The sequence below is a fragment of the Physeter macrocephalus genome, chromosome 5, assembly GCF_002837175.3.
Source record: "Physeter macrocephalus isolate SW-GA chromosome 5, ASM283717v5, whole genome shotgun sequence".
Classification (NCBI taxonomy): domain Eukaryota; kingdom Metazoa; phylum Chordata; class Mammalia; order Artiodactyla; family Physeteridae; genus Physeter; species Physeter macrocephalus.
The window spans coordinates 21,668,881-21,684,727 of NC_041218.1; the positions used below are offsets into that span (position 1 = coordinate 21,668,881).

General features: G+C 34.5%; 1 protein-coding gene across 2 annotated transcripts in view; it reads right to left on the minus strand.

The window, feature by feature from the left end:
• The window catches only part of MKLN1 (muskelin 1), a 179,545-nt gene that overhangs the window by 43,347 nt on the left and 120,351 nt on the right, over positions 1-15,847 (minus strand). For both annotated transcript variants that reach the window (XM_024131798.3, XM_028489738.2), the window contains exons 10-12: positions 15,208-15,420; positions 8,189-8,410; positions 5,376-5,505 (exon numbers count right to left, since the gene is read on the minus strand). In XM_024131798.3, coding sequence (XP_023987566.1) covers positions 5,376-5,505; positions 8,189-8,410; positions 15,208-15,420 — 565 coding nt within the window. The remainder of the gene's footprint in view (positions 1-5,375; positions 5,506-8,188; positions 8,411-15,207; positions 15,421-15,847) is intronic.

Sequence of the window (15,847 nt, forward strand, 5' to 3'; positions counted from 1 at the left end):
AAAGCATCCAGAATTAGTCAACAGAAAAGGCATAATCTTCCATCAGGATAATGTTAAGACCTCATGTTTCTTTGATGACCAGGCAAAAGTTGTTACAGCTTGGATGGGAAGTTCTGATTCATCTGCCGTATTCACCAGACACTGCACATCTGATTTCCATCTATTTCGGTCTTTACAAAATTCTCTTAATGGAAAATATTTCAATTCCCTGGAAGACTGTAAAAGGCACCTGGAAGAGTTCTTTGCTCAAAAAGATAAAAAGTTTTGGCAAGATGGAATTACGAAGTTGCCTGAAAGATGGCAGAAGGTAGTGGAACAAAAGGGTGACTACACTGTTCAATAAAGTTCTTGGTGAAAATGAAAAATGTGTCTTTTATTTTTACTTAAAAACCTAAGGCACTTTTTGGCCAACCCAATATATATACATACTACAGAAAACTGAATCACTTTGCTGTACACCAGAAACCTACACAACATTGTAAATCAATTATACTTCAATTAAAAAGAAAAGAAAAGAAAAGAAAAAACCACCTAGCATTAAACCTTTCAATAACCTTCTATGTTATTCAGAGGGAAAAAAATCCAAATTTCTGGTATTTGTATTGTACAAAGCACTGAATAATCAGACTTAACTATTTCTCTAACCTCATTTCACATCAACTTGCCTCACCCTCGATCTGCACTAGCCCCCCCTCTGTTTCTGGAACACCTTAAATTCTTTCCCGCTTTGAAATCTTTATACATGCATTTCTCTCAGTTTTTAACATGGTTCTTCCTAATTCTCTACTTCTTTTCTTAAATCTTAAAGATTACGTCCTCAGAGATGGTTTCCCAACCTACTCTACCTAAATGGGACCTTCCATGATACTCATTATTATAGCATTCAATTTTTTTTCTTCACAGTACTTAGAAGGCAAGTGCAGGTCTCTCTCCATTAGAATGAGTCCTTTGAGAGAAGGGATCTTGTCCCCTAGGTCCATAGCTATGGACCTAAACATACTTGGCATATACAAGGCGCTGAAATATATTGGGAGAAAGGAAGGGAGAAGGTCAAACTTAGATGCTAGTAGGTGACCAACAAATACTATTAAATTAACCAACGAACTTGTCTGCATTGTGGGATAAATTACCATATCAATTAAACATTTAAAAATACATAGCAAAATTGGTGATTCTGATTTTATAAAAGTTGATTATAGCAGTAATTAAGGAATGAATCCACTTGTCTTAGTAATAAAACCATAGTGATGAAAAAAATTACCACAATTTAAGTTTAAAAATAGCAGAATATAAAACTGCTAAATTTTATAAAATAAATACGTTTAAAAGACTAGAAGGAGGGGCTTCCCTGGTGGCGCAGTGGTTGAGAGTCCGCCTGCCAATGCAGGGGACACGGGTTCGTAAAAAAAAAAAAAAAAAAAAAAAAAGACTAGAAGGAAATACATTAAAATGTTAACAGATTATGTCTGGATGGTTTGATATATTTTTTTTGCATCTTTCTGTATTTTTCAAATTCTCTACAATGAGCATATTATTACTCTTATAATCAAAACAAAATTGAACAAAAAGAACAATTATCATACTATGCTGGCTCTAAAGCTATCTATAGCCATGAATGAAACATACTGACCAATTTTGCAAATTACTAAATAATAATATTTCATTTTTTAAAATCTTCAAATGACAGTCATTAAAGTCTACTTATTATTATAGCACATTTTTTGCTAAATCTTTACCACTATCACTCTGCCACTTTTTCCTTTTAATCTTGGAAGTAGTTTAGTATGGTCAAAAACAAAGCAAAACAAACAAAAAAACCCTTCTTTGCACTCCAACTTCTAAATCCCAGCTCTATCATTATCTATTTGTGTATTACTGAGATACAACTTCACTGAGTTCAATTTTTCTCATCTGGTAAATGAGAATAATACCACCAATTAGAACTATCTATAAAGCTCCATGCTTAATGACTGGCTTTTAGTAGGGTCTAAATAAAGAATAGCTACTATAATCCATCAGAATATTACCTAGTAGATAGATTATAAGCACTCTGAGAGACCATGACCATCTAGTTCCACTGTATCCCTCCCTAGTCTAGCACTGAGCCAGTATGTAGGAGTTTTCAACACATACTTGTCAAACCAATTACTATCTTCACTACCTTTTTCAGGTAGAGCTGCATCAGGATTGTAGGGGATTATTACCTCCATCTGCCTAGTTATTTTAATGGAAAATGAGACTAAATCTTAAAAACTAGAGGAAATCAAAGATTAAATCATATACCTCCACATTATCCTATGGTAGTAGAAAATAAATGAGTAAACAAATAAGACAGACAATTTTAGATAGGATAAGTAATGTTATTAGTCATTTCTATTTTTACATAACATCACCAGCTACTGACCTCCTGTTATAGTAGATGAAGAACTTTATCAATACCACATTGACACTATCCTCCCACTAAATTTTATCCCAATTTTTGGTTAAACTGATTGTTGTTTTTACATTATTATGATTAGGAAAATACTGCTCACTGTAGAGCCAAGAAATGTACTATGATGATGCCTGCTTTTAGAAAATTTTTCTTTTCCTACTATGTTCGTATCCTTACTCTTTTACATCAGGTATTATTTACTGATTAACACCTTTTTATTCCAATTGCTCAAACATATCATTTAGTCTACTTTTATCTGGAAACCTCACTTTTGGTGAGGAAGAGAGGTCTACTTTCCTGTGTCCTCCTGCTCCAATTTGAACTGGATGCTCATAGCTTTGCTGTGCAGGTATCATCTTGGGATGGCCCTTCACTGCTTTCCTGTGTTAGATTCTCTTTTCCTCAGCTCTCAGCATGTTTTCTTTTTAACTACTTTTACTCCCTTTTGTTAGTGTATATGGTGTACTAACTTCCTAAAAAAGGGTGCATAAAAGATCTATCATTTTTTTCATCTTGTGTGGCAGACACTCTTAATTACACAATCCAACAGCCATTTCCAAACCCCTTCCCCTATGTACTATATAAAGGCTGGAAAAGCTAATTGCTTGCTTTCCCAGACTCTCTTGAAGCCAGGTTTCACAGTTCTAGTCAACGAAATGTAAGTAGGGATCTGGGTACATTTTGCTCTCCTTCCTTTTTTCCTATCTGGAATGAAGACATGATGTTTGAGGTACTTCAGCCAACTTGCCACCATGAGGCTACAGCAAGTTAAAAATAGAAAAACAAAGATTAAAAAGAACCTGAGGGCCTTCATGACACTTCTTGAGTCACTACATCAGTCCCAGATTATCTACATCTGGATTTCTTGTCCAGTGAGAGAAAAGATTCCCTATTTTTTAAGCCATTCTTCTCTTGGTTTTCTATTACTTGCAAACAAACACATACCCCACCAATAAACCTGTTATATCTGAAAATACTATCTCTTCCCTCTTGGCTAGGAATAAAATTCCAGGTTGATGATAATTTCCCTTCAGAATTTTTAAGACCTTGTTTCCCCTTATCACTTCCAATGTTGCTGAAAATTCCTATCATTCTAAGACCTGTTCCTTTGAATCTAACCTTATTTTACAGTGGCGGCTTTTTAGATATTCTTTTTATGGCTGGTATGTAAAATTCCACAACGAACAATGATGTGCCTTCTGATTGAGAAGGTTTTTTGTTTTGTTTTTTTTTCTAAATTCAATGTACTGACTTCCAAAGGGGGCCATTTATAATTTGCAGACCAATACTTTCCAGTTTAGGAAAATTTTCTGTTAATTCTTTGTTTTATAATCTAGTCTCCTCCATTTCCTTGTTCTCCATAGTTGGAGAAATTGTTATGAGTTCAACACTGGACCTCCTATATCGATTTTCTAATATCCTTATTTCCTCCAATTTCCATCTCTGTCTCTTTGTCTATTTTTAGGGAGACAGATGTCTTACAACTCTTCTACTTTTTATTTTAACAAAATTTATTTCCAAAAGTCTCTGATCTTTCATTATATCCTATTATTGTTTTATGGATGCAGTATCCTTTTCTCTACCAAAAGTGATCTTGATCATTATTATTTTCATGTACTTGTGTTCAGTGCATTACTCCAGATTTCTGTTTTCAGGTTTGTTTTGTTTTTGTCTCTCTCTTTCATAGGGAAGGTCCTAATACAGAAGACACTTAACTGACAGTTCATTAAGAGTGAAGAAATAAAATTTAATTGAAAACAGTATGTGTACAACTGCAGGCAACACAGTAGAGGGACTGGGCCATGAAAGTAGCCACTGTACTGGAGGCCAGCCAGCAAGATTAGACATTATAAGGGGTGGGGCAGGGAGGGTATCCCCAAACAACAGTATCTGGAAATCTTTTTTATGAGGCCATATTTTTCTCCGGAGAAAGTGATACTAACCTTTTGTAGGAGACACATGCCTAGCGTCATGAGAGCAGGGAAATGGTTAGAAGTTCCACTGTTCAGTACCTGGACTTAATTCTATTTTCTACCCTGTTCCCTCTGCCTTCATAGAGCCTCTATTTCCCTCAGAAAATAAAGCTCTAGCCTCCGCCTAGTAGGAAGTATGGGAGAAAGACCCTGAGGGTCAAACTACTTCACATGCACTTTTTTACGATGGTGCTATCTTTTGTTTTTTTAAAAAAATTCCTCCTAAATATAAACAACTATTTAAAAAAATATACATATTTTTATAAATAATAGATAAAAGAAAAAGCAAGCTGATCTAATTTCTCACCCTACTGCTCTAATTAGGCATTTTAAACCATTGGGTCTTAAACAAATACCATTCTTCTGTGTATACCAATCACAGGCCAAGTGACTACTAAGCAGGGTAACTATGTAAATTATCCAAAATAAGACACTTTTGAGAGTGAATGGGGCACTATTAATAATTATACATAAACTGGGATTATCTCAGGCAAACTAGTTACCCTATCACCAGGAGAATAACTTCCTGGATGCAGAGCTTATAAAGCTATACGGCATTACCAATGAATTATGTGACGCCTTCCCTCAGAACAAAGACATACTCTACTATATGTGCCTAATATATAAGTCACTTTAGTGAGGTGGAAAGAATTAGCAAATACAGGATAATACAGTTTTTAAGTCATTAATTCTTGCAATCACCCATCACAAGCACACACATAATTCCTTTAGAAATTCACATATTGTCTTTCTGCTCAAAGGAAATCACAATAATAATAATTCATATAGTATTTTTAAACAGGTTGAATTAAATAGTTTAGCTGGTAGAGGGTTTTCTTCCTCTTAGAATCACTTCAGTTAAACAAATGGGAAAAGGATAAAGAATGGTTAGAAAGAAAAGAAAATGGGCTATAGTCGTCTACCTAAAGTAATTAAGACATGAGAGAAGAATCACTAAATGCCTTTACCCATTCCAGAGTCTTTCTTGGTACCATCTGATATTATGTCTACATGATCAGAATCCACATCATAACTAAAGAAATCATTCAAATAGGTCTTTGATCGCTGGCCACCAAATACATATAAGCAACGATTTTTCTGAAAAATAAGAAAAAAAGGGCAAAGAAGAAAAAAAAATAGTCATTTCCACGAAGAATTCAGAATGATCCTTTTAAAATTTAAACCTCTAAGAAAGTAATTTCATGAGAGATTCCATGCAATGGAGTACTATACTGGTACAAAGCAGAATGAGGAAGCTCTCTATATACTGCTAAGAGGTAATCTCTAGGATATCCTATTAAAGTAAAAAAAAGCAAGGTGCAGAATAATGGCTATAAGAGTGCTGCCTTTGTGTAAAAAAGGAGAAAAAGTAATATGTGTTGTGTTTGTTTCTTTCTTCAAAAAGAAACAAAGGAAACTAATAAAGGACAGCTATAGGGGAAGGGACAGAACAGGAAGACAGGGATAAAAACCATATATCTCCAAAAGGATACTGACTTACGGTTTTGCCTTTAGAACTATGTATATGTTTTTACTTAATTAGAAAACAAGATTAACTTAAAAGAAAAAATAATCTTTGAAAAAAAGAGAAACAAATAAGCCTATATACAAAGCCTGTATACAAAGATATGATCACACAGAGAGACATGATCACACAGAGAAGTAGTATTTCTAGTGATTTTAATTCTTGTTTTTGACTCCCATCCCTAGTGGACAATATCCTAAACATAAAAATAATCAGAAAGCAATCTTAAACAGCACTCAGTGATTTTGCTGTTAGTTTTGCTATTCTGTAAACTATTATAGAAAGACAGAACAAGTAACATATTGTCATTAGGAAGTAGGATTTTAACCTTAAAAGATACACAAAAACAAAATCAAAGATATTAAATTTTAAAACTCTATGATCTTAAATTTGACTTGGGCATATCAGTATGAACTCATGATTTTTCTCTTACTAAAAAAGATATACATATATGCATGTGTCCATATATGCAAAGGTATACTGGGAGGTGGGCACTCCCACTGGCCAAAGATAGAGAAAAATTAGGGGATCAAAAAGAATAATGACAACATTGGATTAAACACATCAAATAAATAAAAATCCACAAGTTCATAATAATACTTAAAAAAAAAAAACTGGTAAACTCTGGAGCCTCAGCTCAATTAACATGAAAAAGTGATAGAGGAAAAGAATCAAACATTTATATTACCTATCCTGTGTGGTTTACATATTAGGGTAGCCAATTAGTTAACGAGGATAAGCTTTTATAGTACAATCACAGCTAATAAATGAAGAAATGATGTAATTAGAAAAATGACCATTTTTCAAACCCTACTAAAATCTATGACTATAGATTAGTCTATGACTATAGTCACTATAGTCTATGACTATCAGCGGCTGCTAAACCCATTAGATAACAAGTTGACAGGAAACTTTATAATTGATCAATCAGGCTGTTAACACATAAACCCACCAGAACAATTTTAACATCACCAAAAGTATGACAACTACACATTAAATGTCTCTTTATATCTTGCAATCAGACCAGCTGTGAAGTATTCTTGCAACTCCCCTTTTGGCCCACCCTAAAAAGGAGAGTGAATCTAAATTCAAGCCTCTGGATCTAAATACCAGCTCACAGGAAATACCGAAGATCATGTTAAATGACACCAGGAGTATAAAATTGGTCAAAGTGAGAAAATGGGAAACTCTAGATTTACTTGCTTTAACAAATAAGTGGTATACAGAGGAAAAAAAAATAGGAGAGGGGAGTACTGTTATGGATTAGAAGAAATTTAAGAGCTATAACAACCAAATGCAATACATAGACCTTTTCTGGATCCTGACTTGGAGAAACCAACTATGAAAAGGTATTTTTCAGTATTTTAGGGAAAAAAATGAATGCAATATTAAATGATATAAAAGAAATCGTTTTTGTCAATACTTTGGTTGGGTTTGATAATGATACTATAATTATGTTTTTAAAAAGTGCTTACCTGTTAGTGATACAATACGGTATTTATAGTTGTAATGATACAATGTCTGAAATTTGCTTCAAAATACCCCAACACAATAAAATTTAAGAATAAACTTAAAAATCAAAGAAACATTAAAAAAAAAAATAAAATATAAGTGGGTTAGATATATGAAAAATGAGTAGTCGAATAATGATAACTGTTGAAACTGATAAATAAGTACATGGGAATTTATTATACTCTTCTCTCTACTTTGGTATATGTTAAAAATATTCCACAGTATGTTTTTAAAGTTATGTTCACAGCAAGAAGTCCAAGTTTTCACTATAGCACATAAAAAGGTTAAAGAAATGTCTGTATGCTGGTTTTTGCTGATAAATTTTAATTCTAATTCTATTAAGTCAATTCTTAATTCTTTGCACTTAATGGAGAGTAGCAGAGGGGAAAATAAGAACAGATAAGAAAACTGATCTTCTAGACACTAAGAGAAAACAGTAAGTAGAAAGGTATATAAGAAAGAGAAATAGCTACTACATATAATCAGTGAAGTTAGTCATAAAATTGCCTAGATTAGTACTCAGCTGATAACTACTTAGGAATTATTAGGTTGACAGAAGAATCTGATAATTAGCAAACAGTTCCGTGTTAAAGGTAGCTTTGTTTTTGTCTATCATTGCCAACACATCATTTATTTCTAATGAAAAATTTTGCTCTCTTACTGAAGAATTAGATTTCACCACTTCTTTTCCTATTGAGAGATACATGACACAATAACATAAGACAATGTACAGAATATTCTTACTGAGTGGAATAGCATGCAGTGTCCTATACGAGATTGGATGTCCTCAGGCCCAGCATTACAGGAGTCCTCTCGAAGAAGTTTCCAGGTTTGACACTGACAGTTGAAAGCAAACAATCCACTGAATTGTGGTTCACTGGCTCTGCTGTCGTCTACACTGCCATTACATGTCAAAATTCTACCACCAAAGGTGTAGATCATATGTTTTTCTGAGTCCATACACATCTATAGAACAAGGCAACAGATTGAATAGTTTTAGATTGTTCCTATCATATGTGCTAAAATGAAACCAATGCGTGCGGTTTTAGAATCTCAAAGAAACTGAACATTGTCTTAATAATACCAAATACCATCCCTGATTATCATATGCACTTATTAAAATACTGCTCAACACCTGGCAGAGATTCAGGATGGATTTCTAAATAGCTTTTCAGGTTTCCATGTTTTTAACACCTGGCAGAGATTCAGGATGGATTTCTAAATAGCTTTTCAGGTTTCCATGTTTTTTCCAGTGAGAATAAAATATGCTGGGTTAAGGAGCTTTATGCTTTCTTGAAGCTGCATAATTTTTACCAAATCAACCAATAATACATTAGGTACTGACTTATACCTAAGAGTAAATACTGACCATACTCTGTGGGCAAACAGTGATCACACCCTCCTTATAAAAACTCCCTTCTCTCAATTCTAGGCAAGCATTCTATTCCTCTTGCTACCATTTAATAAGAGAGAAGATATGTGAATAAGAGTGATGCAGCTTAATTCATCTCTCTGCATTTATTTTACAAAATTCTTCAAATTATGTTGTTACCAAATAGCAAAACAAACACAAGAAAAGACATTTGCATCAATCAGTCTCCAGGTGAAACAAATTCTATTTCAAAGAATACGTAAGTCCAAGTTGGTAATTAGATGCTGAATACAAGTGGCATTTATGTTTAAAGAATAAAATGTACGTAAAACACTATTTTTTTATTGTTGTTGCTAAAGCACAAATACTAGCCATTATATGTTCAATTCTCTCCTCCCATTAAATTACTCCTGCTATTTATCTATTTTTTGTATTGTTTTTAATAAGAAACTATTAAAATAATTGTAAAGCTTATTTTAAAATTAATATTTAATATTAAATACTAAAAAGAAAGGATTCTAGCGCCTCCTAATCTTTACCTACCACTAAGAAGATTCACTCACTTGCCATTTCCCAGGTTTCTGGCAGACTTCCATAAATTAAGATGAAAATCTACAATTCCTTAAGGGTGAAATCGTTGGGAACATGGTTGAAAAACTGAGATGTCAAAGTTTTCATGTCCCTGGCACTACAAAGAAAAGTGATCCTACCCTTTAATCTTAAATGATTATATCATGAAAAGCAATCCATACATTGTTGAGGGACACACATAATGTGAGTCTATTTACATTTACATAAGTTCACAGATTCATACTAATTTGGTTCAATCTCTGTTATCTAGCCCCTATGGTTATATGGGGATATTTAAATTTCATTTTGATATAGCTATTCTCATTTGTTATCAGGGGAGAGGCATAAACATCGTTATCTTAGTAGCTCTTTCTTGCATAGCGGACCAAACCAACCCAAAAAGGGAGGAAGATACTGTTTAGCTTGATTCTTTCCCATATCTTAGAACAATGGCACAAAACAGAAACAATTTTATTCCTTCAGCTTGGTTCTTCCTTGGATAAGACAGGTAGTTTCAATGAGGGTCAATTATCAAATAACAAGTTTTAATCACTCTAGGAAAATTTATGTTGTTCATAACAAGTTTTAATCACTCTAGGAAACTTTATGTTGTTCGTCAGTTTATGGTTTCCTTTTCATTTTTAATCTCTGAAAAATGTTTGAAAATCCAATGGTTTATTAAACTCTGTGCGATCATAGAATCTTTTCCCTCAAGACTTGAAGAAACCTTTTAAGTCTACTCTGTCAGGTTAGGTATTTAATTTCTAAAAGCAAATAAACAGGACTTCCCTGGTGGCGCAGCAGTTAAGAATCCACCTGCCAATGCAGGGGACACAGGTTCCAGCCCTGGTCCGGGAAGATCCCACATGCTGCGGAGCAACTAAGCCCGTGGGTCACAACTACGAAGCCTGTGCTCTAAAGCCCATGAGCCACAACTACTGAAGCCTGCACGCCTAGAGCCCGTGCTCTGCAACAAGAGAAGCCACCACAATGAGACGCCCATGCGCCGCAACAAAAGAGTAGCCCCGCTCACCGCAACTAGAAAAAGCCCGCGCAGCAACAAAGACCCAACACAGCCATAAATGAATGAATGAATGAATAAATAAATAAAATAAAAACAAAAACAAATAAATAATGGATAACCACTTATTCCCCACCCCACCCCCAACTGTTTTAAAATTTGAAACCGTCTTTTTATTTTACTTTATCACATGAACACAAAATTGGCTAGGGTTAGGTTGGGTTCAAGATAATTTCCTCCTCACAAAATTTGAAGCTATTGCTATAAAGCCTTCTAAGCAGTATTGTCCAACCCATTACCCTACCTCCCGCCAACCTCCAAAAATGCCTCATGTTAATCTGATCCTGCTTACCTACAAAGGTAACCAGTTTTCTCTGTAGCTTTTAGGATTTTCTCTTCTTCCTTGGTTCTGAAATTTCATTAAGGAAGTATCTAGGTAGGGATATTCTTTTTTCATTCATTCTGATCTGCACTTGGAATTTCTTTCATTCTGAAAACGATCTTTCTTCAGCTCTGAGAATTTTCTCCATTTTTACCTTGAGTGGTTTGTTCTTGTTGTTGTTTTGGCCTCCATTCTCTTTCTAGAACTCCTATAAGGTGGATGTTGGAACTTCAGATCCTTTTCTCTAACTTTTCTCTCAATCTTACCTCACTAATTTAGTAACCATTTAGAGGTATGTCCACACTGCTTTTTAATCTATTTACTGAGATTTTAATTCCACTATCAAATCTTTAATTTATAATTTTTCTATATATTTCCTTTTCATGAATGCAATAGCCTCCTGAATTGCTCTAAGAAATCACTTAAATTTATCTTAAAGACTTCTTCAATTTACACTACAAACAGTTCTTTGTTGATTCTTAATCTGTTGAGTTCAGTACCTCATATCTCATAGTATTAATTATCTTCAAACATTTGGATTTGGGGGTTATTGTTTTAGTCTTCTTTGTATCTGAGAATCCCTATTCATCTGCCTGTTGCATATACAGTAGTCTACCTCAAGGGATTGGGTAAGGCAAGATGAGACATGATTCTGTGAAAGGTTCTGCGTCAGCTCTCCAGTGCCTCTTAGGAGTAATGCTCTGTCCAGCTCCAATGACCACACTGAACACTTGACCTATTAATAATTATCACAGTTCAGTGCTACTCAGTCAAACCGGAAAATGTCCTGCTGTTTCATCTCCAACTGATCATCTACTGTTTGCCCTAACTACATACTTTGAGACTCAAGTTGCTGCTATCTTATAGGTTGTGGTTTCTTCTGGTTGGATCTGATCCTACCTGCTTTCTATTTGAGAAATTCCCTCAACTATTTTAAATTCCCTAAGGGCATTCTTTCTTGTTTTTCCTACACTATTACTAATGTATTCTCTTGTCATTTCAGAGGATGTTGGGCAGGAGGACGGTAAAAATATATGTTCAGCCTGCCAATGATCCACACTGACCCAGGGAGAATGTCAATGAGCTGAGATCTCCAATACTGTGATTAAAGTTTCTCCTGTCATTTACTGATTAGCTCACATTCCATTTTCTAGCAATTTCCTCAAAATGTGCTTATATTTGAAGGACAGTTTGGCTAGATATAAAATCCTTAGCTCACACTGTCTTTTCTTTGAATACCTTCTAGATACTGCTCTATTGTCTCTTGGCACTGAATATAGCTGTAGAGAAATCTGATATCAGTCTCATTTTACTTCTGGATCATTTCATCTAGTTGCCCACCAAATGGCCTCTTTATCTTTGAAATTCAGTGTCAGTAATATGTATCTTAAGAGTTGAATGCCTAGGTCAATTTTCCCTGAATTTATCAATATCAGGTCCTCTTATACTACGTGGAATAGGCTTCCTTCTTGAGGAAAGTCTTCTTGAATTTTATGTATAAATGTTTCTTCTGTTCCATTGTTTTGGTTTTCTTCTTTAATGTCTCCAATTACGTGTATGTTGGCTCTCTTTTGCCTGCCTTCTCTATCTATAATTTTCTGGCTAGCCCTTATATCTATATTTGTTTTCTTTACCTGCCTTTCTTAGGACCCTAACCTATTCTTCTTTATGCTCCTTGTAAACTAGTCTTCATTTTTTGAAGTGTTACTATATTTTTCTTCAATTTCTTTCTTGAGATTTACCAGGTCCAGTTACACCTGCTCCTATTATTTGGCCATCTCATCTGCATTCTTGAATGTATGCCTTGTAGTTTTCTTCAGAGTTTCAAGCTTCATTAAGTCAATTAATTCATGTTAGAATATTGGAATATAATTTTCATTTGCTGTTGCATGAAAAAGTTTTTGCTATTCTTTTTCCTTTCATTGTTTTTATTTAGAGTACTTCTCTAAAGATTTGGTGTTTACTGCTTTTTAGTTTTCCATATTTAAATGAGCTGAATTCCCCTGGACCAGATAATACAAGGTCCCTATGGAAGTGTGACATTCTTGCTCAAGGACTTCTTCCTCTATTGCTACTGAACTGAATGGCTTCTTCAAAATATGGTGCTTCTGTGAAGCCATCTTCTCTAACCATGAACCTCATCTGGTTTAGGGGGCTTCTATCTTGAGTCTTGAGCTCCCCCAGTTCCTTCAATGGACATGCATAAAGAGCCACTGTCCCCACTTGTCACAGTGTTCCCTTTACTTTTGGAAGATGGTGCTTTCTGATATCTACCACTTATGGGCCTTGCTAGGCACTTTCCAAATGTTATTTAACTGACTCCCCCAGTGGCTGCACTGGGTTCAACTTCTGCTCTGCTCATGACACTTTCATTACGATGTACCTCTGCTAAGCTTCCTCTACATTCCCAGTTCTCCCCATTACACTGCTGTGAGTTTCAATACAGGTTCTGGGTATTCCAGTTGTTTTTGGCTAAACTTACAAGGAATTGGGAGTTGTGGGTTTTCTTTGGCTTCTGGTTTTGCTGAATATGTGACTTGTGTTTTTTTAAAATCTTTTTGTTTGGTTCTCATTGTTCCTGAAAGATCACACAAAGCAACAACATGGAAAGCTTCAGAACTAAGCTGCCACTGTGTCCTTAGGAAATACAAATGTCTTTGAATTTTTTTTTTAATATGTTAAAATTCAAAATAGCAAAGTAACTTTTAACCATATCTTCAGGCCTCTAACTTTCTCACGTTCCTCTCAAATTTGAATGTTAAGTGTCAGATCTTAAAGTGTCACAAACAACTCCAAGTAATTTTTGGAGTGGGTTCCAACTTATAACTTTATTTTCATGAAACAGAACAGAAAATGGAGGCTTATACATTGTGTTAATTGTTCGAGGTCACAGAAGCAGCTGTTGGCTGAATTAGCACTGAAATCCTGGCTTCTTCACCCCTAGTGTTCTGTTAATAACACCTAATGAGTTGAAAACCAAGCATTATTTAACAGAACCTAGGCTTCAGGGAACATTCTGCTTTACCAAAGTCAAGAGAAACAAAGGCCCCACACAAGGACAGCATATGTGCTATACTCAGACTACCCCTAAGTTATTCTTTTTTTCAACCTGTAAAAACATAAGCCTCTTATGGAAAAGAAATTTGTAACCAGTTGGAGGCAAGAAAATAAACTGTTTGCCTAACAACGTTATCTGCTGATGTTCTGTTTTTAAAAGATCTGAAGAAGTCTAACTTTTTTTGGAGTTCTTATTTTCCACATGAACAACACTGAGGATGTCCGCAGAGAAGTGCAAAGCTTTACAGAGCTCGGTTACGTACAGCCAGCACAAGTTCCAATTTCAATCTAGGGAGTACTCTGAAGACTAATGTTTTTGATTTTCCATCCACCACATACTCAATAGGCATATAAGCCACTCCTCTTTTCCTTACCATTCTCCTATAAAAACTACTTGTTAGTATAAATATGGCAGGAGGAAAGTTTTAAAGCAAAGAATTAACAAAAACTGGTAAAGAAACAATAAATAAAGACTTGGGTTTTGATGCCTAGATATCAGGCATAAGCTAGATTCTGTCATAAATTCTAGCACCACCCCCCATTTCTCAAGGAATACATAATGCTTTGTTCATCAATAGTGTTTCAGATTTTTTAAGTCTTTTTCTTTCCCATACTCCAAAAACCTTTGGACTTGGGTTAAGCCAAGCAAAACTGCCTACAGAATTCAAAGAGGCTACTCTTTTGTTTGAGGTAGTACTGACCTGTACTGAACTGATATAAGTTTTCAAAGACAGATAACAATGATAATGGGGATGATGATATGACAGCTACATACATATTAATATTTAAATGGTTTAAGAGATTGCTGTATGTAGTCTTCTTGTCTACAACATCATTCTATGACTTCTATTGGTGTTGAATTTTTCATCTAGGACATGCCAAATTCTTATCTGTTTTATATTGAGTTTGTGATTATATACAAAAGTAAATATATTTCACTCGCAATGGAAGAAGAACTCTACATTTCAAATTCTTGAACTCATTATAAAATAATATAAAAATTTCCAGGAAAGTAGAATAAAAAGTTTTAAAAGGGAAAGTTGTTATTGGTATGATTTATGAATATCATAAAACTAAATTTGATTTTCCTAATATGTATTGCTCCATCTACTCTCTATAAACTTTTTATAAATTAACAACTGTGTTTTGAGATCTCAGTATTTTATTCTGCACCAAACAAGAGAAAAAATTTTTTAAAGAATAACTTTATACCTACTGAAACAGTAATTCTTTTTATTATCATAGGTATTTGTAGTAGAAATCACCAACCGAAAACTCAGCATAACATGTGAAATAAACTCTAAGAGCAAGAGTCACTGAGCACTGATTAATTCCACCATACAGTTATCTGTGCACCAAACCTGATGATCAAACACCAGTTTCGGTCCTCCATCAGCAGCAGTATCCTCACTGAGTAACATCCATGTGTTTGTGTCAATGTCATAACGATAGAAATCACTTTTCAGAGATTTGCTGTTCCTCACAGAGGAATCCAAATAACGCCCCAGTGTGTAGATTTGCCTTCGTTGAATGTCAATGCACATTTTATGACATGATCTAGCACTAGGACCATTCTGTGGAGAGCAAAAAAAAGAATGAAAAGAAAAAAATTCAAAGAATAAATAACAGAAGACAAAATTAAATGCCCTTTTTTGTTTACTTTCACGAAAAGGTTTGCTCAGAATCTTGTATCAAGTCCAACTAATATATATGTCCAATACTAGGCTTAAATCTCTAGGGGAAAATAAAAGAAGCAGTAGGAGACACAAATCTTACCTTAGAAAAGCTTAAACTCTACCAGGAAAGATGAGATGAACTATTCTCTATTCTACGGCACTCTGTTTATAACATTTATATGGCTTTTACTATATACTCCATTACATTTTAGTCATTTGTGTATAGACCTTAATTCTTTTGTACATGTCAATCTACTTAAAGACACATTTGGTTTTTCAAAATATTTTTGTACACTTCATCAGAATCTAGCATAAAACAGGCACT